The sequence below is a fragment of the Sciurus carolinensis genome, chromosome 8 (genome assembly GCF_902686445.1).
Source record: "Sciurus carolinensis chromosome 8, mSciCar1.2, whole genome shotgun sequence".
Taxonomy (NCBI): domain Eukaryota; kingdom Metazoa; phylum Chordata; class Mammalia; order Rodentia; family Sciuridae; genus Sciurus; species Sciurus carolinensis.
Window position 1 is genome coordinate 65160373 of NC_062220.1, and position 26112 is coordinate 65186484.

The 26112-nt window shown below is 32.0% G+C and overlaps 1 protein-coding gene and 1 pseudogene across 1 annotated transcript in view; both read right to left on the reverse strand.

The window, feature by feature from the left end:
• Orc5 (origin recognition complex subunit 5) overlaps positions 1-26112 on the reverse strand; it is a 72078-nt gene that overhangs the window by 30869 nt on the left and 15097 nt on the right. Inside the window, exons 5-10 of the mRNA XM_047561967.1 lie at positions 24289-24400; positions 18364-18494; positions 11532-11580; positions 11352-11442; positions 1769-1821; positions 250-362 (exon numbers count right to left, since the gene is read on the reverse strand). Of these exons, the coding sequence (XP_047417923.1) occupies positions 250-362; positions 1769-1821; positions 11352-11442; positions 11532-11580; positions 18364-18494; positions 24289-24400 (549 nt within the window). The remainder of the gene's footprint in view (positions 1-249; positions 363-1768; positions 1822-11351; positions 11443-11531; positions 11581-18363; positions 18495-24288; positions 24401-26112) is intronic.
• LOC124991162 (40S ribosomal protein S24-like) lies at positions 276-5269 on the reverse strand (annotated as a pseudogene).

Sequence of the window (26112 nt, forward strand, 5' to 3'; positions counted from 1 at the left end):
ATAATGACTAAAAAATTATCTATACATTTTCTTTTCTTTTTTTTTTTTTTTTTTTTTGGGTGCTGGGGACCGAACCCAGGGCCTTGTGCTTACAAGGCAAGCACTCTACCAACTGAGCTATCTCCCCAGCCCCTACATTTTCAGTACAAATGAAAAAATTGTTTTTTATTCTCAGACGGTTAAACCTGTAGATGTGAACTTACGGATATAGGTCCAAAAATAAAGTGAAAAGAAATATGTTGCTATTACCTTAAGGAAGAATCTCTTGTCAGTTCTTGCTGGATTGTATGATGCAAGGTATGCAGCAATTAGAATAAACTTAGAGTAATATGGAAGTTCCACATGAGTATATGCTGAGAGACCTATATAAAAAAATACTTTCATGAAGGTATTTATCAGGCTACCATTAGGTTTTAAGCATCTCTTCTCATTTAACTTTTGACTTTCATAGGGTGTTCTCATAGTCTTCAGTTTTATCTCCAGAATTGACAGCATTTATATGACTTAGTTTATGAAAAAGGTCACACTGGCTTGTTTGTTAAACATATAGTGACCTCTAATCATGGTGACACTTTAAATTGAGTTGATGATGGTAACAGCTGTACTGAAAATTATTAATGATATGCTTTATTCATTCTATTATTTTTGCTTGGATTCTCTAATTATAAAGTCTAAATTCTGTCCACTTTTCTCTTCAAAGTTAGTCTCTGTTAAATTTTTCCTGATGCTCCCCTACCAACCAACGTAGAAAACTCACCTCTACTACGAATTCCTATTTCACATTATCCCACGTAATACTATGACTTACATTAACAAAAATTACACATATAAATTAAATCCTTACTAAGCTGCAGAGTTTTTTGAAGGAGACTTATCATTTTTTTGTATTCCCACAATGTTATGCACATAGGAAATAAAACAATGAATAAATAAAACAACACAAACAGCGATAATTCTTAAGGGAAGAAAAGGAATTTGCTATTTATTGAATATCTACTATGTGTCAGACACTGCTAGGGGTTTTACTTAAGGACCACTTTAAATCTTTATGGTATCTTAAAGCTAGATATTCTTCCCATTTTATAGATTAAGAAACTTGAACTGGATTCAAGATCACATGGTGAGGAAGTAATGCTGAAAAATTACTATAGACTTTTTAAACTTTAGTCATTTACAGTCTTCCCTTACAGAGCACAACTATAAATCACTTGTAAATTAATGAAACATTCAGAAAGCAAAAGACTAAACAGAACTGATAGCATGATTTCATACCATTTTCCCCAACCAAAATCATACCATTTTTCCAACCACCAGTCACTAGCATTTTTAAAAAAATAAGAAATTGTGGATGTTTATTCATATTTTAAAAGTAAAACCAGTTCTTTTGGGGATAAATCCATAGTAATAGTTTTCCTTTTAAAAAACTGCTTTGAAAACATGACCACTGAAGTATAACCTTAAAGTGAAGTAAGACAAAATTGGATATATAAAATATATATGTACTGAGGTAAAATTTAGTCATATAATTGGGTGGTTTCAATAAAAAACATTGAAAGAAACATAAAATGCCTTTCACATGACATTATCTAACTTTTAGAAAAGAGAAAATTCATATTCAGTTAAATAAAAATATTAATCAAAATACCATTATGGCTTGAAAAGTAAGTTTTATAATACTGTTTATTGACTGAATGCTCTTTAGTATTAACTTTAGTATTGAAAATTAAAGATGTATCTCTGATAAATGCTTCAAGACTTTCTAAGATACCTTTTAGTTGTCCAGGATCTGTATCATCTTTCTGTAGCTTTTCCCATTGGGAACTGAAAGAAAATAAAAGAGCAAAATGGATTAAAACAGAAGAAATCAATATGCTATACTTAAGACAGAGCCCTAAAAGAAAGCTAAAAATTGTATTTATTGACAAAATAGAAAATAAGAAAAACAGGACATTTGGCAAATATTATAACAATATAAATCATTTGGTATATATTACAACATTATAAAGCAATACACAGATATTAATTTTTTAATAATCTCTTTTAATTCAAACAAAACTATAAATAGCTATCAAAGAGCACCAAGTAAATACCTGCCATTTAGTAAAACTACCAATCTTCCAGATATCATATTAGATATAACTGTTATACACTATTTCTGAACTCTATAACAATCCCTTAAAATAGGTATAAGAACACTGAGGCCTAAAGGTTAAGTTGTTTAAGAATACCCAGCTAGTCAACAGTGGAGCTAAGAGCAGGATTCTTGCAGAAAGCCTTCATGCTATTACGATTGCTCCACCTTGGCCTTACTTGCAATTAAAACTATTAAACAGTCAAAATATTAAAACTGTGAAGTGACTATGACATGGGAAATCAAATTCATAAGGAAATACACTATGGTAAAAATGAAAAAAGACAGTCCCAAGAAGACAGAAGTTTTAGCTGTATAACTGTATAAATCTTTTCTCATCCAAAAATAAGGCAGTTATTTAGATATAATGATCTTTAAGGACCCCCTCCAATTATAAAACTTTCTTAAAACTTTATTATACAGGGGTAAGTGGGGTGGGCAACACTATTGGGGAAAAATGTATGAGTCATTTCCTGTGAAGCAATTCAAGTACTTTCATATGAAGCAGTAGGTTAACACCTGTCTTAGAATGACATTTCTCTACTACCAAAGAATCTAACTTGTCCTTTGTGCCACATTTTGAGAAAAATGGACACTAAGGGCACAAAATATGATATTATTATAAAGGTAACAAATTGAACAAAACTGCAAAAATTTTTTCCCAAAAAGATGGGGGGAATAACCAACAGAGAAATTCAGCAAAATAACATGGCAGAGTTAATAAAATATACAACCTTCATATCAATAAAAATAAATGAACATAATGCACTCATTAAAGAAAAGTTTACTTAATGACTCAGGGAGGCAGTAAGTCAGATTAGCAATACTTATATTTTGTTTTCTATCACCTCTGTGGAAGAAACATATTACAGATTGCGTATTAACTGCAAAGGCAAGATGTCTTCACACACGGATGTATATTTTTAAAAAGAAAAAAGTTATGGAAGACAAACCAGGAACTACATATGTGGTTAGGAATAGCGCAGAAGGATAAAGAGAGATGTGAGACTTAAGTTTGAGTACAACTTTTTATTTTTTAAATTTTTTGGAGAAGAGATAATGGGTTTAGTTTTTCTGTTGCTGTTGTTTGTTTGCTTGCTTACCTGGTTTTGTTTGTTTGCTGACACAGGGTCTTTTGCCATGTTGCCCAAACTGGCTCAAACTTGCAATTCTCCTGCCTCAGTCATCTGATGAGCCATGATTGCAGGTGGGGGTGCCTCCATGTCCAGTTTCTCTTAGCTCCTAAAGTATTCTTTACCTCTCAACTCTTACTGGTGCAGCACCACATCCCCCTTTCACTTTTTCTTCTCCCTTTTTTTCTCTTACCATTTTTAAAATTGTGATATTTCCACCTTGTTGGAAATACATTTACATAATATTATTCTACCTTCATTTTTATTTTTATTTCAGTTTTGAGTTGAAATTAAATCAACATTCACCATCAATCCTTTGATTAAAGTTTCCCCAGTCATCACCCTGTTATATCAAGGCTGCCACTAAATTACTCAGAACTGCCTTATGCATATAGCGGTCCCTGGGTTATTCCATGTTTAAAACTGTTTTCTAAGTTTTGATATTGGAAACAGACTGAACAGTCACAAAATACTTTGGTTTCACTTCATTTCTTCTTTAGTTTCTTGAAAATACTGCTCAATTTGTTGTATTCCTATATTACTAATTCACTTTCCTTTTATCTTTTTGTCTGGAAGATCAGTTTTTTTAATTTTTTAAATCTAAAAGTTTTATAAGGAAATCTGTAGCACGCTGAATAATGCTCTTCCCAAAAATGTCATCATTCAATGTTACCTTATGTGAATAAAGGTACTTAGATATGGTTGAGTCAAGGAACTTGAGACAAAGAGATTATATTGGATTACCCAAGTAGATTTAATGTAATCACAAAGATCTTTTAAAGGAAGACATGAGGTCAGAGAGAAAAGAAAACGCTACACCACTGTTATTAAGATGGAATAAGTCACAAGGCAAGGAACGCTGGCAGCCTCTAGAATTTGGAAAAGAGAAAACGAATGCTCCTGAAGAGCCTTCAGAAGGAAAAAAAAAAAACTCTGTGGAAAAATTTTAGCTTTTTAATATTCAGAACATTAAGATATTGAATGTGTGTTATTTTAAGTCAATAAATTTGTGGTAATTTCCTACAGTCAACAGACTAGTATAGTCTCAGAATTGACCATTCTGGATTACTTGGGAAGATGAACTCTTTTGTTGCATAAAGTCAAATCTTCTTTTATTTCTGGAAAGGTTTCTTAGATTCCAGTATTAGATGTATATTTAAAACTATTCTTTTCTGTTTGTAGGAACTCCACTTACATTGAATCTTCTTTGTAATATTTATCGGATTAATTTTACCTCTTTAGTTTTTGTTCTCTGGGTTAATTTTTTTTTTTTTTTTTTAAAGATTTTACAATTTATTAATCCTCATGAAAAAGTCTCATAATAACCACAGATAATGTCATTGCAGAATCTTTACTCCTTTGGTTGTTATCCAATCTCCAGCTCACTTTTTGCCAGCACCAACACTGGCCTTTGCAGTCCCCCTGACTTTCTTCATTCTGTTCTTCCGTTCCTTTCGCTGTGTTCTTGAGGTCTTTTTCTTTTTATACAGGCCGTGTCTTGCGAATCTATGTTTGGGTTCATTTTTCTTTGCATAATCCAATGAATCACAGATCATGCCAAAGTCAGTTGTCTTGCCACCTCCAAAATGGGTTCTGAATCCAAACACAAAGATGACATCTGGTGTGGTCTTGTACATTTTGGCTAATTTTTCTCAAATTTCTGTCTTAGGTACTATTGCTTTCCCAGGGTGAAGAACATCAATGACCATTTGTTTCCTCTGAAGTAGTCGGTTGGTCATGAACTTCCTGGTCCTGATAGTTATTATGTCATTCATGATGGTGGCAGATCCTTAGACACCCAGGGAAGAAAAAGAGCTCTGGGTTACTTTTAATTCCTCTCTTTGGTGTTCGTCATATACCCTTCCTTGGATATCTTAAAAGTTCATTTTCATTTCTGAGATGATTACTTTTGCTTGAATTTCACTCCCAAGTTTGATCACTTTTGTTTCACATATTGTTTTACATTTGTGCATTTATTCTAGGTTGTTGAAATTCTAATTAAACCTCTAATCAGGTTCAGAGGTCTTCTCTGGGGGCAGGGCGCAGCTGCCCCTGAGGTCATTGCCAAGGACGTCCAGAGGTGCATTCTCCGGGTGCCCAGGCTGCCCATGGCACCACAGACATCATGCTGCAGACATCGCTAGGGTGTAGCTGCACCTGAGATCTTTGCTGCTGATATTCGTCTCCCTCTTAAAGGTCGGATAATGGAAATCTTCAGTGACAATATAGGTCTACAGAGTAGAATCTGTATTGCCTCAGATCGATACAACTAGATAGGACAACATACAAGACACATGAAACAACAAGGGAACAAAATAACACAAACAAACCAAGATGTGCCAATAAGAGAAGCCACTGACAACACAATAGAAGAAAAGTCCAAGGAGTTTAGAAAATACATAGTTAATCTGATCTGCGAAGTAAAGAATATTATAAAGAATGAAATCAAAGAGAAAATACAGGAAGTGAAAGATCACTTCAATAAAGAGAGATTATGAAAGAAAACCAAGCAGAAAACCTCGAAATGAAGGAATCAATAAACCAAGTTATAAATTCAATGGAAAGCACCACCAGCAGACTAGACCATTGAAGACAGAACCTCAATGAAGACAAAGTATTAAATATTGAAAATAAAGCTGACCATATAGAGAAGATAGTAAAAATCCATGAAGAGAAATTCCAAGAATTATGGGATAACATGAAAAGATCAAATGGAAGGGTTACTGGGATTGAAGGAGGAGCAGAGATACAAACCAAACAAATGTACAATATTTTCAATGACATAATATCAGAAAATTTCCCAAACCTAAAGAATGAAATGGAAAATCAAATACAGGAGGTTTACAGGACGCCAAATGTACAAAACTACAGCAGACCCGCATCAAGAGACATTATAATGAGAATGAATAACATACAGAATAAGGACAAAATTTTAAAGGCCATGAGAGAAAAAAGACAAATTACATAGAGCAAAAAAACAATTTGTATCTCAACTGATTTCTCAACTCAGACCTCAAAGCTAGGAGCTCATGGAACAACATATTTCAAGCTCTGAGAGAAAATGGATGCCAACCAAGAATTTTATATCCAGCAAAATTAAGTTTCAGATTTGAAGATGAAATAAAAACCTTCCATGATAAACAAAACTTAAAAGAATTCACAACTAGGAACCCTGTACTACAGAACATTCTCAATGAAATATTCCATGAGGACGAAATGAAGAAAAAAAGTGAAAACCAGCAAAGGGAGGAACTATACTAAAGGAATAACTGGAGAAACTAAATCAAATTAAAAGCCAGAAATAAACCAAAATGACTGGGAATACAAGTCATATCTCAATAAAAACCTTGAATATTAATGGACTAAACTCATCAATCAAAAGAGACAGATTTGCAGATTAAATTAAAAAACAAGACCAACAATATGCTGTCTCCAAGAGACTCACCTCACAGGCAAAACATCCATAGGCTGAAGGTGAAAGGACGGGAAAAAATATATCACTCATATTGATTCTGTAAATAAGCAGGGGTTTCCATCCTATCAGATAATGTGGACATCAAGTAAAAGTTAATCGAAAGGGACAAAAAAGGTCATTTCATTCTACTGAAGGGAATTATACACAGCAAAATATAATGTAAATATTTATGCTTCAAACAACAGAGCATCTATGTACATCAAACAAACCCTTCTCAATTTCAAGAATCAGACCACAATATAATAATACTGGGTGACTAACACACCCCTCTCACTACCGGACAGATACTGGACAGATCTTTCTAAAGAACTACAGAACTAAATAATACAATCAATAATTTAGACTTAACAGACACATATAGAATATTTCATCCATCAACGAGTGAATACACTTTTTTCTCAGCAGCACATGGCTCCTTTTCTAAAATAGACCATGTCTTATGCCATGAAGCAACTCTTAGTAAATAAAAAATAATGGAGGTAATACCCTGAATTCTATCAGATCATAATGGACTGAAATTAGAAATCAACGATAAAATAAAAAATAGAAGCTACTATAACACATGGAGACTAAATAATACACTGTTGAATGAGGAATGGCTAGTAGAGGAAAGCAAGGATGAGATGAAAAAATACTTAAGAGGTAAATGAGAATACTGATACAATATACCAAAATCTCTGGGACATTACGAAGGTAGTACTAAGAGGAAAGTTCACTACATTGAGCTCATTTATTAAAAGAATAAAAAGTCAACAAATAAATGACCTAACATTACATCTCAAAGCCCTAGAAAAATAAGAACAAATCAACACAAAAAACAGAAGACAGGAAATAATTAAAATCAGAGCTGAAATTAATGAAATCGAAACAAAAGAATTGAAAAATTAACAGAATAAAATGTTGGTTCTTTAAAAAAAAAAAAATCAATAACACTGATAACCCCCTAGTCACGCTAACAAAGGGAAAAAGAAAACCCAAATTACTAAAATATGTGATGAAAAAGGAAATATCATAACAGACACAAATGAAATACAGAGATAATTAGAAACTATTATGAAAGTTTATATTCTAATAAAATAGAAAATATTGAAGACATTGGCAAATTTGTCCTACCAAAACTGAATCAGGAGGTCACACATGATTTAAACAGAACAATTTCAAGGAATGAAATAGAAAACGCTACCAAAAGCCTTCCACTTAAGAAAAGCCCAGAACCAGATGGATTCTCAGCTGAGTTCTATAAGACCTTCAAAGAAGAATTAATACCAATATTCCTCAAATTATTCCATGAAATAGAAAAAGAGGGAACCCTCCCAAACTCATTCTATGAAGCTCGTATCACCCTGATACCAAAACTAGACAAAGACACATCAAGGAAAGAAAATTTCAGAACAATATCCCTGATGATCATAGATGCAAAAATTCTCAATAAAATTTTGGCAACTTTCATACAAAAACATATTAAAAAGATAGTGCACCATAATCAAGTGGGGTTCATGCCAGAGATGAACATATGGAAATTAATCAACATAATTCATCATATCAACAGACTTAAAAACAAGAATCATATGATCATCTCAATAGATTCAGAAAAAGAATTTGACAAAATATAGCACCCCTTCATGTTCAAAACACTAGAAAAACTAGGTATAGTAGGAACATTTCCTAACATCATATGCTAAACCCAAGGTCAATGTAATTCTAAAAGGAGAAAAATTGAAAGCATTCCCTCTAAAAACTGGATCAAGACAAAGATGCCCTCTTCATCACTTTTATTCAACAGTCCTTGGAACTCTAACCAGAGCAATTAGAAGAAAGAAATTAAAGGTACAAAAATAGGTAAAGAAGAACTCAAAACTATTACTATTTGCCAATGATGATTATATACTTGGAAGATCAAAAAAATTCCACTAGAAAACTTCTAAAACTAATAAATGAATTCAGCAAAGTTGCCAGATATAAAATCAATACCCATAAATCAAATGCATTCCTATACATCAGTAATAAATCCACTGAAAGAGAAATAAAGAACACTACCCCATTCACTATTGCCTCAAAAAATAAAATAAAATATTTGGGAATCAATCTGACAAAAGAGATGAAATACCTCTACAATTAAAACTACAGAACACTAAAAAAGGAAATTAAAGAACACCTTAGAAGATGGAAAGATCTCCCATGCTCCTGGACAGGCAAAATTAGTATTGTCAAAATGGCCATACTCCTAAAAGCAATTCCTATGAAAATCCCAATGACGTTCTTCAGAGAACTAGAAAAAGCAATCATGAAATTCATTTGGAAAAATAAGAGGCCCAGAATAGCCAAAGCAATCCTTAGCAAGAAAAGTGAATCAGGCGGCATCACAATATCAGATCTCAAACTATCCTACAGAGCTCCAGTAATAAAAACAGAATGGTATTGGCACCAAAACAGACACGTAGACCAATGGTACAGAATAGAAGACACAGAGACAAACCACATAAATACAGGTATATCATACTAGACAAGGTGCCAAAAACATCCACTGGAGTATACATATCTTATTAAACAAATGGTGGGAAAAATGGAAAGCCACATGTTACAAAATGAAATTAAACCCTTATCTCTTACCCCATACAAAACTCAACTCACTGTGGATCAAAGACTTATGCACCACGAGAACAGAGACCCTGCAGCTACTAGAAGAAAAAGAAGGCCCAAATCTTCACCATGCCAGCCTAGGATCTAACTTCCTTAACAAGATGCCTAAAGCACAAGAAGCTAAATTAAGAATTAATAAATGGGATGGGCTCAAACTAAAAAGCTTATTCTCAGCAAAAGAAACAATCAATAATGTGAAGAGAGACCTACAGACTGTGAGAAAATCTTTTCCACATGCACCTCAGATAAAGCATTAATCTCTAGGACATATAAAGAAGTCAAAAAATTTAACACCAAAAAATAGTAGTAGTAATAACCCAATCAATAAATGGGCTAAGGAACTTAATAGACACTTCAAAGATATACTATTGATCAACAAAAATATGAAAACTATTCAACATTTCTAGCAATTAGAGAAATGAACATCAAAATTACTCTCCTCTTCCTGCTTGACTTCTCACTTGATTTGTGGTTTCTGTTGTTTACTTCACTATTTACATATAAATTAAACTGTACAGTACTTTTCAATTCCCAGTTGCAATGCAGGCAAGTAGTTTTATTGATTATTCTCATTGATTTTATGAAGAAAAATGAATTTAGGTGGCTGTAATTATCCTATGAGAAATTAGAAATCCTTTCATTATTATGTAAGAATCATTTAAAATAGTATACCAGTTTTTGTACCTTTAAAAGAGTAAAGCTTTTTCATTCTGTGACATCCAAAAATTATCATCAAATGAATTTTTATTACTGAAAAGGAAAGAGCAATAATATCTTTGTACTATTTCTGCTCATTTAGAAACTATTAACTTTCTACCTGAATTATAGTCTAATAAGCTAATTAAACAGAAAGCAAAGTTAGTAAAGAAAAAAATAGTTATAGAATAAGACATTTTTGACAGAAAAATGGTAACAAGTGACTAGAAAGTTAGAAAAGCAGATAGCATTGATCTTTTATAATTTCCTGTATTGGTCTGTAATCCAGGCTTAATCTAAAATATATACTGTACTTATTATTCACATATCATTTTCACATATATTATTTTAATCTTCTAAGAATTGCTAGAAGGGAAAGCCAAGGTCTAGAGGTTTTAGGTGACTTGGTCAGATCATGTAAGACAAAAAATAGCAGAGCTAGACATCAAAACCATGTTCTTCCCACATGTGTGCCAGCATGTCTTAATCACTCTGAGAGTTTCATTACAATGAAATTCTAATAGGCACAAGTAAATTTATGCATTTCCTTTATAATCAAATTTCCATTATGTTACTGAAATATCTAGCATAAATATGGGGAAGCAAAACTAATATCTATTTTCTTATAGTTTTCTAGATTAAAAAAACAATAAAAAAACTTTTTCAAATTGTGCACCTTAGTTAAAAGTTGTTCTTCCCAAAATAAAAAATGATCCAAATATTCCAAGAACTTCATAACTGTTTTCCTGATGTAAAGAAGGTAAAAGAAAACATGAACACTTTAGTAGGTAACTATCTCAAATAAAGATAGTAATATAATATAGGTTGAGCTCGGTTACAGTGGTGCACACATATAATCCTAGCAATTTAGGGGACTGAGGCAGAAAGATTCAAAGTTCAAGGCCAGCCTGGAGCAACTTAGTAAGAGCATGGCTCAAAAAAGTTGGGGGAGGGGCTGGGAAGTAACCCAGAGGTAGAGTGCCCCTTGGTTTGATCCCCAGTCCCAAAAAAGAAAATGAAAAGAAATACATCCCTAATCTGATAATCTAAAATCCCAAATGTTCCAAAATGAGAAACTTTTAAAATTCTGACATGATGGATAAAACAGTTTCTGAATTTAGTATTCAGATTTTTGGATTAGGGATATTCAACCAGTGAAATCTATGCAAATATTCCAAAATCTGAAAAAATTTCAAATCTGAAATACATCTGGTCCCAAGCATTTTCTAAAGGGATACTCAACCTGCAGGACACATACTGAATAGATAGTGATTACCTTGATATTTCCCTCAGATAAACAGTCTGCATGGCTTTCTTCAAATGAGGTTCAATATTTCTCCACAGTTTGCGAGTATCACGTTCACTTGCTACCCCACAGAAGAAAAAATTTCAATTGTTTAGATTTTATAAAAATGTTTTTCAAAAGAAATATGAATAAGTAAAATTACATAGTTACCTTCTCCTTTAACCACAGGTTCACAATATTTAGGAAAATTAAGTACTGCCTATAAGTTGAAAGAGAGAAAATACAAAAAGCACAGAACTATCACAATTGTGAACTTATTTTTCAAGTAAAATTTTATTATAATTCAAGCAATTTCATTTAAATACAGCTGCTAAAGTAAAATGTAATTAGAGAATAGTAGTGCAATAAAATGACAAAAATATAAATAACAACAGTAAAACAACATATAAAAAATTCTTTAATTGGCTAACTCCTGTCTAATAGGTGCTATATATAAAATTTTAAAGTATAATTTTTATTTACAGGTCATAATGATGTCTTGCACAAAGAACTTTTTTAACTGTTATTTTCCAAGATCTGAACACTGCCAATAATTAAACATCTAGTTTAGCACGAGTGAAAGTATTTAGCACTAGCTGAGATTGTTACCAGTTCAAGTTTTTGGTACCATTAAAGGTATACTAAATTAAAATCTCTGAGGATGAGATTTGGTAAGCTATGCTCAACATCTTCTCTAGAAATTCTATGTATTCTGATGTCTGAGAAACATTAACTAATCATAATTACTTAGTAGGTTTCCATGAATCAACATAGGAATTCTACTGAAAGGAAACTTAAGCAAAAAATATACTGGTGTCATTTAGCAATATTAATTTGGTCCCAAGTATTTTATATTGAACTAATTCAATAATGGAGCCTAGAGAAAAGTCATATACCCTAAGTGTATAACTATGAAGCATCAAATTTAGGGAATAATATTAAGTGCTACTATTATGTGAACAGAGAGGAGGGTAAAGAAAGAAAATTTGACTTCAGGTAACTTTCTTACCTTAGTTTTAGATTTTCAGATTTAAGCACACTGGTCAATAACATAGATATCATAATGATAGCACCAACAGGTAAATAACATAGCTAAATTAAAATATACTATTTTCTATTTGGTCAAAACATTAAAATACATGTTAAGTAATTTATGAATAATAGTAAAAAATAGACAAAAGATAATTTTAAGAGACCATTTACCAGTTTCATTTTTGTAACTTATTTTAGGAGGAAAATTGGTTACTTTACCTTTGTGATTACAAAAGAAGCTCCTGAATGTATAAAACTATGACTGCATTAGTACTTTAACTGTCCAAACACAATCTCTAAGTAAATATAAAGCCTTGTCCTCACTAACAAGTGGAGTTTTACCAAAGTATCTGCTGAAATACAAAATACAAATTTTACTATTAATATTCAAATGTGCTCTCCAATATCATGCCCATTTCTCCTTGATTAATATTCAAATAAAAACAAATTCTCATTTCTCTGTTATTAGGCTTATCTACAGCATAAGCTAAATTCAAGCCCTCTAGTATTTTAAGCTGTCTTCCCAACTTTCCAGAGAAAGATAACAGAAAAACTGCTAATAAAACCACAAAAATTATGCTATATGCTCAGTGAATAGTCATACTTAAAAGCATAATTATCAAGACGTAATTACAGCTATTAATTGATTTATTCCTGAAAACTGCATTTTTATTATGTCCATTTGGCAGCTAAGGAGACAGAAGCGAAGTAAAAACTACCCACAGATGCATAGGAATTGAGTCAATTTATGATTGTGGATCCGTTAAATATTTTGGGAAATGTTCTAAGTCAATAAAGAACAATCTTATCAAAGCCTGATTCAGGTGAAATAGGGCATTTTCCTTATTTTGCAAAGAAAAACTTAAATTACTTTAAGAGGTAAAACAATATAAAACCTTGTAGGTTGCAAAAAGTAGGACAGGCAAATTAGGAAATTTCTCCAACTCTTCCTCAGTGAGATTTTCAGCAAGTCTTCATTACTGTATTTAAAATTATATGTTAGAATATAATCTGATACATGTAGAATCAGAACTTCAAGTGCTTAAGACTTGGTGTACGAATACCTTCTCCCAGTTATTCAATCAAACACTAATTTATGTAGTGTTGTGAAAAGATTTTGCTGGTGAATTCAAGATTCCAAAGATTATACTATTTATGAGAAAGTTAAAATAATGAGATTATCAGTTTAGTCAGATCTAAGCACAGGACCACTTCAAAAGCAGAAAGTTTGGCTGATCACAGAAGTAAACAATTGTGTGAGAAGGATTTTATGTGTTACAGCTGGCTTATAGCTGCAATGGTCATGTGGCACTGAATATACTTGTCTTTAGGAGTCCTGAGAGAGAGATTCCCAGCAGACATCTAGAAAAGCCATGGGACCTCATTTTTTACAACCAAAAGAACTCAATTCTGTCAACAATCTGCAGGATCCTGGAAATAGACTTTCCCCCATAGCCTCAGGATGAGAATTCACCCTAGCCAAAACTTTGATTTCAGCCTTGTCCTATCATGAGCAGAGAACTCGACAACAAAGTGCCTGATTTTCTGACCAACAGAACTGTGAGCTAATAAATATGTGTTATTTTAAGCTGCGAAACTTGGTAATTCAAATGCAGCAATAGAAAACTAATACTAAAGTATAAATATGAGAATATTCCAAAGCCATATAGATAGAATTTCTGAATTGTTTTGCCTTTTAAAATATTTGCAAAATAATCCTAAATATTGGAGGAACAAAAATCAGAACTGAGAATATTTGTATTAACATTAATGAATAACAAAATTCATCAAGCAACAAGGCCTTTGTAGGTGCACAACTTACTAAGTGCTTAATGTTCATTAACTTATTTAATCCTCTAAAGCATCCTATGATACAGTTATTATTAACTCCATTTACAGAGTTAAATTATGCTTCAAATCTCCTGTGATCAGTCAAAGAAAATCCTGCTTTCTGATAAAAAAAAAAGTTGGAATTCTGAAGAAGTAGACACTTTTCCATCAAATATACCAAATACATAATACTTACAAAGGAAAAGAGATATCACCTTAAGCAAATGATCAAAATGAACCACAGAGGCCCTGGTTTGAATCCCAGTATCACCAAAATAAGAGAATAAACAGCAATTAATAATGGGAAAATCTAAAATCCTGTGCCACCTGATAGTATGCAATGAGAACAACAAAGCACATTTCTGCCATATTCCTCAGATATGTAACCTGAATCTATTCATGAGGAAACATTAGACAGATGCAAATTAAGAGGGAGTCTATAAAACAATTGGCTTATAATCTTCAAAGGTCTTGAAGTAATGAAAGTCAAAGATGGGAACTGTTTCAGATGAAAGTATGTTCAAGAAACATGACAATTAAATGCAATATGTGATCTGAAGTGGATTATTTTGCTCTGAAAGGTATTCATTGGGACAACTAACATATCTTGATTAGGGTTTGAATACCAGATTGTAGTAAAAAATTAATTTTCTAATTTTGATCATGGTACTGTGGTTATTATGTAGGAGAATATCTTTATAGGAAATACGCACTGAAGTATTCGGGGATACTGGGGTACCAACTACAAGCTTACTTTCAAATGGTTTGGGGAAAAGGGATGAATTTATATCTGAATTTACAATTTTTCTGTAATTAGAAACTGCTTCCAAAATTTTAATATAAATTGAAAAACCATTCAATACTTTCATTATCTTATAAATACTACAACGAATAAAATAATTAGAACAAACTATTAACATCAGTACCAATGAATATGATTGTGAGTTATTTTAGTATTAGGTCCTCCCCTCATTCCACAAGCTATACTTCAATTACTCTCGTACCCTCTTCTTAGTCATTAAACTACTCCATTAAAACTAGCGATGGGAACAAATAAAATGACAATAAAAAGTAAACATAGAAAAAAAAAAGTAAACATAGAGAACTGGCGTTTTACATATTATTTTAAATATATTTTTCATCAATATTTTATAACTTTATTTATTTATTTATTTATGTGGGGCTGGGGATTGAACCCAGTGTCTCACATGTGCTAGGCAAGCACTCTACCACTGAGCCATGACCCCAGTCTGACATTATATTTTTAAAGGATGCTAAACTGTGGCTAAGTCATTCATTCTTCTCTGAGTAATTTCTAAGAATTTTGATATTTGGGGGGAAAATACAAAAATTTAAATGTGTAATAGATGTTTAAAAAATTAGGCAAAACTTGGGCTGGGGCTGTGGCACAGTGATGGAGTGCTTGCCCAGTATGTGTGAGGCACTGGGTTTGATTCTCAGCACTAAGTATAGATAAACGAATAAATGAATGTCCACTGACAACTAAAAAAAAATTAGGCAAAACTAAAGTAAACCCCCATTATATAGTGTTTGGTATTTATAAGAGCATAAAAACAAATTCTTCAATTGACCTTTCTAAAAATTATAACTATTTTTAGAACTATATTAAGTATTTTTAAAGAAGATAATCAAAATGAGTATTCAAAGTAGTACTTTATTTTCTCCTGTTCCATACTACCTACAAAATTAGCCTCCAAAAAATATACGAAAGAAATAACAATTTCTAAAACAAATTTAAAAGCATACACAGAAGATGCCTGAAAAGAATCTTTTGCAAGTGATTTATGAATATATATTCAAGCTCCATGTCACTTATTTATTTTGAAATAATAGTATGCAATTGAAGGAAAAAGGGAAAATAAATGCCTTTATTCTCCTATGTTCTACATATGAAAAAAAAGAAAAATATTGTTATCATCTAAATTTGAGGTGAGACATGCAAGAAGGATTAGAGGTGAAATGATTATTTTAATCAGTGTATTAACCCACTGATAGGGATCAACTGGGTGGTAACTATAAGGGTATACTGGAGGAGGTGGTCATTGGAGGTGTGCCTCTGGGGAATATATTTTATTTCTGGTCTATAGTCTCTCTCTCTCTCTGCTTCCTGGTGCAATGCTGAGCTGCTTTCCTCCACCACCCTTTTGCCATAATGTTCTGCCTCATTTAGGGCTCAGGGCAATGGAGCTGGAGGTCTATGAACTGAGACCTCTAAAACTGTGAGCACCAAATAATTTTTTTCTTTTTTAAAACTGTTCTTGGTCATAATGGCAAAAAACCTGATTAAAACAAGTATTTAATTTTCCCTCCAAAGCACAAAAGACAACTTTTTTATGTTTATTCATATTACCAGTAGTATACTATAAAGGCTTAAATTATGTTTCAAGCTTATGAATGTTAGAAAACACCACAACCTCATCTGTAAGTAAAAGTATTCTTCAGTGAATCCCAAAGGACTTTTAAAAATACCAGATTTAAATATGTATTTTTCTCCCTTTACATTTTCTTTTCCTAACTATTTTCTTTGAGTTTTCCTTATACTTTACAACCTACTTTGAAGTGGCTGTCAAGTAGATTCCTACAGGAGTCAAGTGCTAAGAAATGGTTAACTGCAAGTTATTTCTCAGGAAAAACAGGAGGAATATTTGCCCCTGATTCAGTCCCTTCTGTTGTCTGTCATTTCCCTTGGGTATCAGAGGTCCCAAAAGGCATTTGACTTCTGGAGGGTTATTTGTTAGTGCTGAGTTTGAACTAGAATAGCTAGTTTGTTTGTTTTATCTTAACTGAGAAGATACCTGAAATATACAAGTAAATGTGAAGACACATGAAATCTAAAACTCCCAATTGCATACTAAACATGAATATAATTTTAAACAGTCATCTGTTTCTATGTTCTGTCTCAAACATATATTCAAACACATATTAAATACTACTTAAACATTTAAGTACTAGTCTTCACAGTAAAGAAAGGAAAAGCACGGAAAATGTACTAAAACTCTGGATTACATAGAGGGAAATGAGGTGAGGAGGGAATGGGGGTATGAAAAATGGTGGAATGAGACAGACGTCATTACCCTATGTACATGTATGATTGATTACACAAATGGTGTGAATCTACATTGTGTACAACCACAGAAATGAAAAGCTGTACCCCATTTGTGCACAATAAATCAAATTGCAGTCTGTAAAAGTAAAAAATTAAAATAAATTTTTAAAAAAGTAAAAAAATAAAATGTCCTAAGAAGGACAGAATCTGTTATTTTGAAAGTAACTATTGACTAGCCTTAGATATATTACTAATTTTTGTTAGATAAAGAATAAGATCTTAAGCATTAACTGAAGGTTTCTAAGAGGGAAACCAGAAAAAAATTTTTCAGACAAAAGAAAATAAAAAGCAAATAAATAAGTTAATTAATTTAAAAAGATATACAAAAAAAAAGCAGAAAAAAAGATAAAAAAGAAAAATGAAAGAAGAACCAAAAAACAGACAAAATAAACAAAAGGGAAGCCAGATGTATTTTTCTGCCTCCTTCTTTTCACAACTCCACAATTACAGTAAGAGTCAAAGAAAAATTAAACATTATCATTTTCCAGACTGTTTCTGGATTATTAAAAAAACTTCTAAATTTTCAAAAAAAATTAAAGAACATTTTATACAAAGAATACTAACTCAAGATTGGTGGTTAATGAAATACTTGTAATTAAGGTTTCTTACTATACTCAAATCTATCTAGATTATAGGCCAATCACCATACACATAAAATCTGGAAAAAAAATGCATTACAAAAAGTTAACAAAGAAATGTAAAGTTGCTAAAGTTTTAACAACTTCCTGTGATCCTTCTTTTTAATTTTAGTGGAGTCCTACATTTTTCTATAACTAGAGAAGAGAGAAAGAAAAAGAAGAAAAATACATCACTTTTCTAACTAATAATGAATGTGTAAGTTTTCTTAATTGGTCAAAGTGAGTACACACACGGACCTTTATATGGTATTTTAGACTCAAAAGGCCATGACCAAATTTCCAGAACATATTTTCAGTTTTTAGCCTAACTTACACCATGTCTATATGAAAAAATATTAAAATATATGTATATTTTTAAAGCAGTATGCTCACTCACCAGATGTCTAAGTTCTTTCAAATCTCGACAAACAGTATAGAAAACTCCAAGAAGAATATTAATGTAGGCAGCATAAAAATCAGATGAATATTCTGGAGGATGATCATGGGATAATATCTTTTGAAGGTTCCCTGTTCACAGAACATAAATTAAGAATGATTAACAGCACCTAATCAGATCTTCTAGCATTTTATAGCAAAGGTTTAAAAAAATATATATCCATTCCCAACAATTAAGGAATAATAAAACTGTTACAAGAAATGAAAAGTATGATTTTGTGACAGACACACACACACACACACACACACATATACACACATGTCTGTATACCCAGTTCTTGGCACAGAGCTTCTAAAATCCTTGGAATTTCCTGAGTGACAGGTGAGAGGCATCTTGTTAATTCACAGTAAGTAAATCCCTTTCAAATATACCAGAGTTTATATCAGTAGGCCCCTAGAAAGCTTCAGGATTGGACTTGCTGCCTACATTAATACTTGCTGCCTCCAGGGAGAAGACAGGGCTAGAGATTAAGTTCACCAATGACCAATGATTTAATTAATCATGACTATACAATGAGACCTACATCAAAACCCCTAACTAAAGGGGTTCAAAGAGCTTCCAGGTAGTTTAATGCTGGAAGGGCAGTGCATCCTAACTCCACAAGGAGAGAAGTTCCTGTGCTTGGAACCCTCTGGACCTCACCCTTATATACCTCTTCATTTGGCTATTCATTTGCGTCCTTTATAATATGCTTCATAATAAATGGATAATATTAAAAGTATATAAAATGCTTTCCTGAGTTCTGTGAGCCACTCTGGCAAATTACTAAATTAAGAAGGGGATCATGAGAATCCTCAATTTATAGCCAGTTTTCAGAAGTACAAGTAGAGATTTGAGACGTGTAACTGGCATTTGAAGTAGGTGCAGTTTTGTGAGACTCAGCCCTTAGCCTAATTCATAGTAATTAGTGTCAAAAGTGAATTGAACTGCCCACTTGGTGTACAGACAATTGGAGAATTAGTTGTTGGGTAAAGAGAAACAAATACACATTTGGGATCCTAAGTGTTTTGAATAGAAATAATTCAGTAAAATTAAGATAATTTTTTTAAAAATTACTGATGTTCTAAAAAGAATTATTAGATATTGCTTAAGACAAATATGAAATAATGACATAAAAAATCCCAAGAATCTTATTATTGGAAAAATCAATAGAGTGAAAAATAATATGGGTTCTAGCTTATTTTTCTATCTATTAAGTAAATCATCTAAGGGAGGGAAAGAGGGGTAATATATAAATTTTGACCACACTAGATTATGTTCTGCATTTTTTACAAAATGAAAAGAATTCATTATATTTTTTACATTATCTCCTGATGCCAATCCTTTACTTTGTCATTTCCCCTTTTACCAAGTGTGTTTTCTTCCTACAAATCTGGTATCTTTGCTCTATTTCGCTTTTAACTCAAGTACTTTACATAAATTACATGTTTAAGGTCCTAAGCTTATATTTTATCTTGCTGAAAATATTATATCATAGGACAATTAAAACAAAGGGAAATAATTATCTATTACTCAAAACTTTCCACTTATGTGCATGAATCAATTATTCATTCATTCCTTTTTGTAAATTTGTCTGACTTCTTGGTGCAACAACTTCAGGTAAAAATTCTCCTAAGATGGTTGACCAAAGAACCACTTTCAAAACTTAGTTTCATGCTTAGAATATTATACTGAGGGAAACTAGATGGAAGACTTATTGGATTTGCATTTTCCTATCAAAACACTAAAAAAATTTCACAAAATGTCAAAATTTGACTTTGGAGTCTAGGTACTTTCCCTCTCTGATGGCAAAATTTAAGTATAAATTTTTTTTTAATTATGCATGGGAAAATATCTGACCCACTAAATTAAAATGCAGAAATAAAAATACTTAAAACAGGGCTGGGGATATAGTTCAGTTGGTAGAGTGCTTGCCTTGCAAGCACAAGGCCCTGGGTTCAATCCCAAGCACTGCCAAAAAAAAAAAAAAAAAAAAAAAAAAAAAAAAGACTTAAAACAGAAATAAAACACTTAAAACAGAAATAAAAATATATATGGGCTGGGGAGATAGCTCAGTTGGTAGAGTGCTTGCCTTGCAAGCACAAGGCCCTGGGTTCAATCCCCAGCACCGCAAAAAAAAAAAAAAAAAAAAAAAAAAAAATATATATATATATATATGTATATATATATATATACATATATATACACACATATATATAGAAGATGCCAAATAACTGGATGACGGAAGAAGTTGAAAAAAAGGAAAAAGATGGATGGTCAGATAGATGAACATAAATAGGCAAAAAAGATGGTCTATAAATGCATGCATGAGGAAATCTGGAAAACAGTTGAGTATGCAGTTCAGACTACATTCCTGGTGCCCTGTGAACATCTCTGTCTAGAAACCCAATTCAGGTAACCATCAATATCCCATAAGATAATTAATTAGATATTACCACTGGTCAATGTCAACCCTAATGAATGACTTCTGAGAATCAGAATCCTCATTGCATTTATAAAAGTGGTTCAGCTGCTCTGCTATAGACTAAGATGAAATTTTAGAGAACAAGTCTACATTTAACAAGTTGTGTCAGATCTAATAGTCTAGGACTATTCAGTCATGAACTAAAAAAAAAAACTATTTCTATCAGAAAGCTGAAAACAGTGCACCATCAGATAGTAAATAAAGGGGAAGAGAAACTTTCTGATTTTCTCCTGGTATCTTAAAATTTCACTTTCAAAGTATTGTCTAACACACAAATAAAATCTATTCTTAGTTTGAAGAGGGACTTCAACTTCCAGTTGTGAATAAGAGGATCCAGAAATATTCTCCTGTGACGAACAAAAGCTGGACCCAATATAGAAAAGACTACTTTCAAACATTGAACAAACAGGCACTAAAAGACTGATACCTCAAAACAGGGAAAGAACCTACCATTGGTCAAACTTTCTAACCAGAGGTCACTTTAAGACTTTGGTGTCAGGAAAGTCACAAAAGGAGCCCATGAATGTCAGTGAATTGAGGAGACAGAGGCTGGGGGAGAGGGATTTAAGAAAGCTTAAATTTGCAGGGCAGAGTACTCAAGGGGAAGGAGTTATGCAGAAAAAGAACACCAGAAATCTGCAAAACATTTCTCTTCAAGTTTTTGATGAATACTAATTTGTGAATGCACAGAGTAAAACCTTATAATGCCAAACAAGAACAAATTCTGGGAAAAAACAATTACTGAAAAACTGTATGTCAAACAATTCCCACTGCTCACTCAGGGCTGTGAACAGTTCCTGTTACTACCAGTCAGAATACAGAAATCATGCTGAATAAATGGGGCATTTAGTAGAGATTCCAGAAGGGCTGAATTAGAAGTGGAAATAAAATTAACCCTGCAATAAAAGCTACTCCAGATTCCTTTTTCAAAAAAGCTTAAAAACTGCCTCAAAATGGTCAAATATATTTTTAAATAATTATAGAAAGGGCTGGGGATGTGGCTCAGTTGGTAGAGTGCTTGCCTTGCAAGCACAAGGCCCTGGGTTCAATCCCCAGCTCTGCAAAAAAAAAAAAAAAAAAAAAAAATTATAGATGCTTATCAGAGGAAAATCCAATGCACAACAAAAACCACACTGTGTGTAAAAAGAAAAGAAAATTTACTAGATACACAAAGAAGCATAACGGATAACCAAAATGGAGAAAAATAAGTCAGCAGAAACAAACTCAAATGAAGAAAAAATAAGATTAACAGGCAAGAACATTGAAACAAATATTAAAAATACGATCATAAACTCAAGGATATAAAGGAAAACAAAAGCATGATGAAATCTATAATGAAAAATTCCACGGGATGAGATTTCTTTCCTATGAGATACTCATAGGAAAAAAACAATGAATTTATAGACTTAGAAACAAAAATTATACCAAATAAAACACAGAGAAAAGAAGATTTCAAATTTAAATACATAAAAGGGAGTTTCAGTGGGAAAATAGCACGTAGTCTAACTAAAATATAATGCAATCACCAAAAAACAGAAAAGTTAGCAGGGAGCTATGAAGAAATGATGGCTAGGACTTTTCTGAAGTTGGAGGAGACTACTCATAGATTTAAGAAGCACAAAAAGTTCTGAGCAGACGAACAAAACATATTTCCTTATTTTGGACTTTTTATTTCATTGAAGTCCAAATAATATGAGGTTTATACTAAAGGTAGGAGTAAAATGCAGGACAGCATTAGCACAAAGGTTCCAAGTGGGAAATAATAAGTCACTAAAATTTTTAGATTGTTACCACAGAATAATACCTATCCTGACTGAAATAATAACCAAAAATCTCAAAGCATTATCTTCTATTTGAAACAAAACACATTCCCAAAAGACAAATAGTCTGCATGTGGTAAAGATCAAAAAATAAGACTTCTAAATTGGGTCTCTAATCATAAATACTCAGAAGTGTCCTTAACATCAGACACCATATTCCCAAAAGATGACACATGAATCAAGTTAGCATAATTAGATGATATTAACCACTAATTTCAACCCTTTGCCCTGGTTCCAACTTATTTACTCTAACCATAATTTGGTTTATCAATTCATGTTTTCTTCTTAATGACTTTTAATCTGATTATTATACTTATGCTTTAAAAAAAGATTTGACATGTAAAAGGCCTAAAATTTAATAATTAAATTTAACTTGGCTCCATTACTATATACTTTCCAAAAATCTATTATCCCATTCTCAATAAAATTAGAAAGATCAGATCACTATATTTAATTTTATCCTCAAACTGTATCTACATTGCTTTGTATCTTTAAAAAAATTTTAATTCAATTCTACAATTACATAAGACTAACTTCACCAAAATGTAGAAAAACATTTTTAGTAATTTTCTTAAATTCTAAGCAACTTTTCAGTACTTAAAAATAAAATAGGGCATGAAAATATTTAATTACAGTGATAACATAGATACAAAGAAAATTTTAAAGGAAATCTTTTGATTTATTCATTTTCTCCCTATTTTTTTCCCCTTATTTTGTGATTTTCATTGAATAAGGACTCCATCTATTTTGGGTTCCTTTAAAAATTATTTTTCAGTTAATTAGCTAAAGCAGGAGGTGTTATCTGGCTGCTAGTCTTATGACAACAGGCAAAAAAGTGTTGATCTTAATAATGAACATTTACAGCTGATTAGTTCAGAGGGATAGTATTAATGAGGCCAAGGTCACAGAATGTTTTTTTTTTTTTTCTCATAGCCTGGTAACCACCTTATACTTTAGTTATAATCTCTGAATTATAAGTAACACTTTTGTATCATGACAGCCCCAATATTAATCTGAAAAGATATCCAACAATACAAAAAGTCATTGTTTTCTTCCAAAAACAAAAATCATCAGGATCTATAAAATTGAAGATTACATATAACTCATCCAAAAATAAGAACCATAGGGCTAGCAATTGGTATGATAAAATAATCACAGTAATGAAAAATGAGATTTACATAATCAAAAGATAAATTCCTCATGAGTATTTAATACAAGTACATGACAAATTCAGATTCCAATACAATTTTAATATGCTTTACCATCTAATCTGATTCTTGTCTATATATTATAATCACAATATATATACATCTTAAAGCACTAACTAAAAGATTATGAAAATATACCATTAGCACAACTATAGGAGAGCTACTCATCAAAATAATAATTATACAAGAACAGCCCCTCCCAGTTTCAGAATAAAACTTCTGTTAAGTGCAGAAACATAAACAACATTTGAGACTGGCAACAAACCTTACTGGTTTAAGACAAACTATTCCAATTTGAACATTATAAGTGAATCTGTCAAACAAAAACCATTTTACTGAATATCATTATTCAAAACAATGTTTTAAAATTTACCTATGCTATAATCAGGGAAATACAAAACAAATGGCTCAAAGCACCCAGTATTTGGACGAAACTTTTCCCAAATAATTTCACTGAGAAAGATAACAGTCACATTTCTGCCCGTCTGTAAAAGAAAGAGAAATAAAGTAACTTTGCATTTAAAAATGTTAATCAGAGCAATAATTCCATCTGGATTTTTTCTTCAAATAAATCTAGCAAAGCTTTAACACATAACAAATTATTTGCATATTAATAAACCATGGTTGGAAAACCTAATCAAGAAGCTCAACCATTTGCATATTTTCAGACAAAATTATTTGGAATTTTCATAAAACTTGTAGGTTAATCAACATTTCAGTTACATATGAATGCTAGGACAGTCACACAGGAATCATTTCATAGAAATTAAGAGGCACATTCACTTGAAAAACTAAGACAACCCTTTTAAGGCAATTTTTAAAAACCACAAGTTTTTAATCAATAAACAAAAGGCAAAACTCGGCCCATCTCATTAAAAGAACAGCTATGCCATTCTGTATAATTCATATAACTAGGAAAACCTAAGCTTTTCTCAAAGGTTATTTTATACAAATCAAACTAATATTGACTAAATCTTAAAAATACAAGCAATGATGAATTGTAGTATCTAAAATAACCAATGCTAAGTAAAAGAGGTATCTTTCAAAGTATATTTAGAAATTACAATTAGTAAACAAACAAACAAAAAAAAACATGAAAAGAACAAGCTCAATGTGCCTGTTATCCTTCCACAGAGTGGCCACAAGTGTCTTTTGGGTGATTAGCTAGAATCTAGAATCTATCTGCACACACCTCTGCACTCTCCACACATTTATTCTTTTAGACATCTAGGCTGACAAAGCAAACATTAGCTTTTTTTTTTTGTCCACAAGTATTCCTAGGGCCAAATCTCATACATAAATTGCACTATATTGTTGTGGTGACTTACTATTTATTGATTCTTAACTTGTATTCTTTATTTTTTAAAATTTTATATTTTATTTAGAGACAGAGTCTCACTGGTTGCTTAGTGCCTTGCTAAATTGCTGAGACTGGCTTTGAGCTTGTGATCCCCCTGCCTCAGTTTCCCAAACTGCTGGGATTAGAGGCATGTGCCCTGGCGCATGGCTACTTGTATGCTTATTATACACCAATTTTCACTACTGAGAAAAACATTCTTTTGGTTAATAAAGACAGCTGGGTTCACTAAATAAATGATTCCATAGAAAATATAGCATCTTTATGAAAGAGAAGAAAAGACTATAACTTTTTTTTTCTTATAATCTCATTGATTTTTAAGAATCTCTGAAATTATTTCTTCAGGTAGGAAAGTACACTCTAACCACAATCCTGAATTACAAAGTACATGTGAAAGTATTCTATAAAATCAGAAATACAAGAAAAGCTGGGTGCAGTGGTGCATGCTGGGAGGTTGAGGCAGAAGGACTGCAAGTTTTTGGTCAGCCCGGGCAACTTAGATTCTGTTATCAAAATGAAAAGTCAAAAAGGGCTGGGGATGTAGGTCAGTGGGATAGTGTCCCTGGGTTCAATCCCCAGTACTGGAGCGGAAAAAAAAAAAAAAAAAAAAAATTATCAATCGGAAAGGATTTTAAATTTTAAATTAGAGTTCTCAATTGTTCATCTCAAAGTACTTTCAGTATATAATGATTTTTATGGGTTCTTTTTAGTTGTACATGAAAACAGGAATCATTTTGACAATTATAAAAGCATGGAATATAATTTGTTCTAGTTCATAATTTGTTCTAGTTCAGTACCCAATACTTCCCTTTTCCCTCCCCTTCTCCTTCCCCTGTTCCC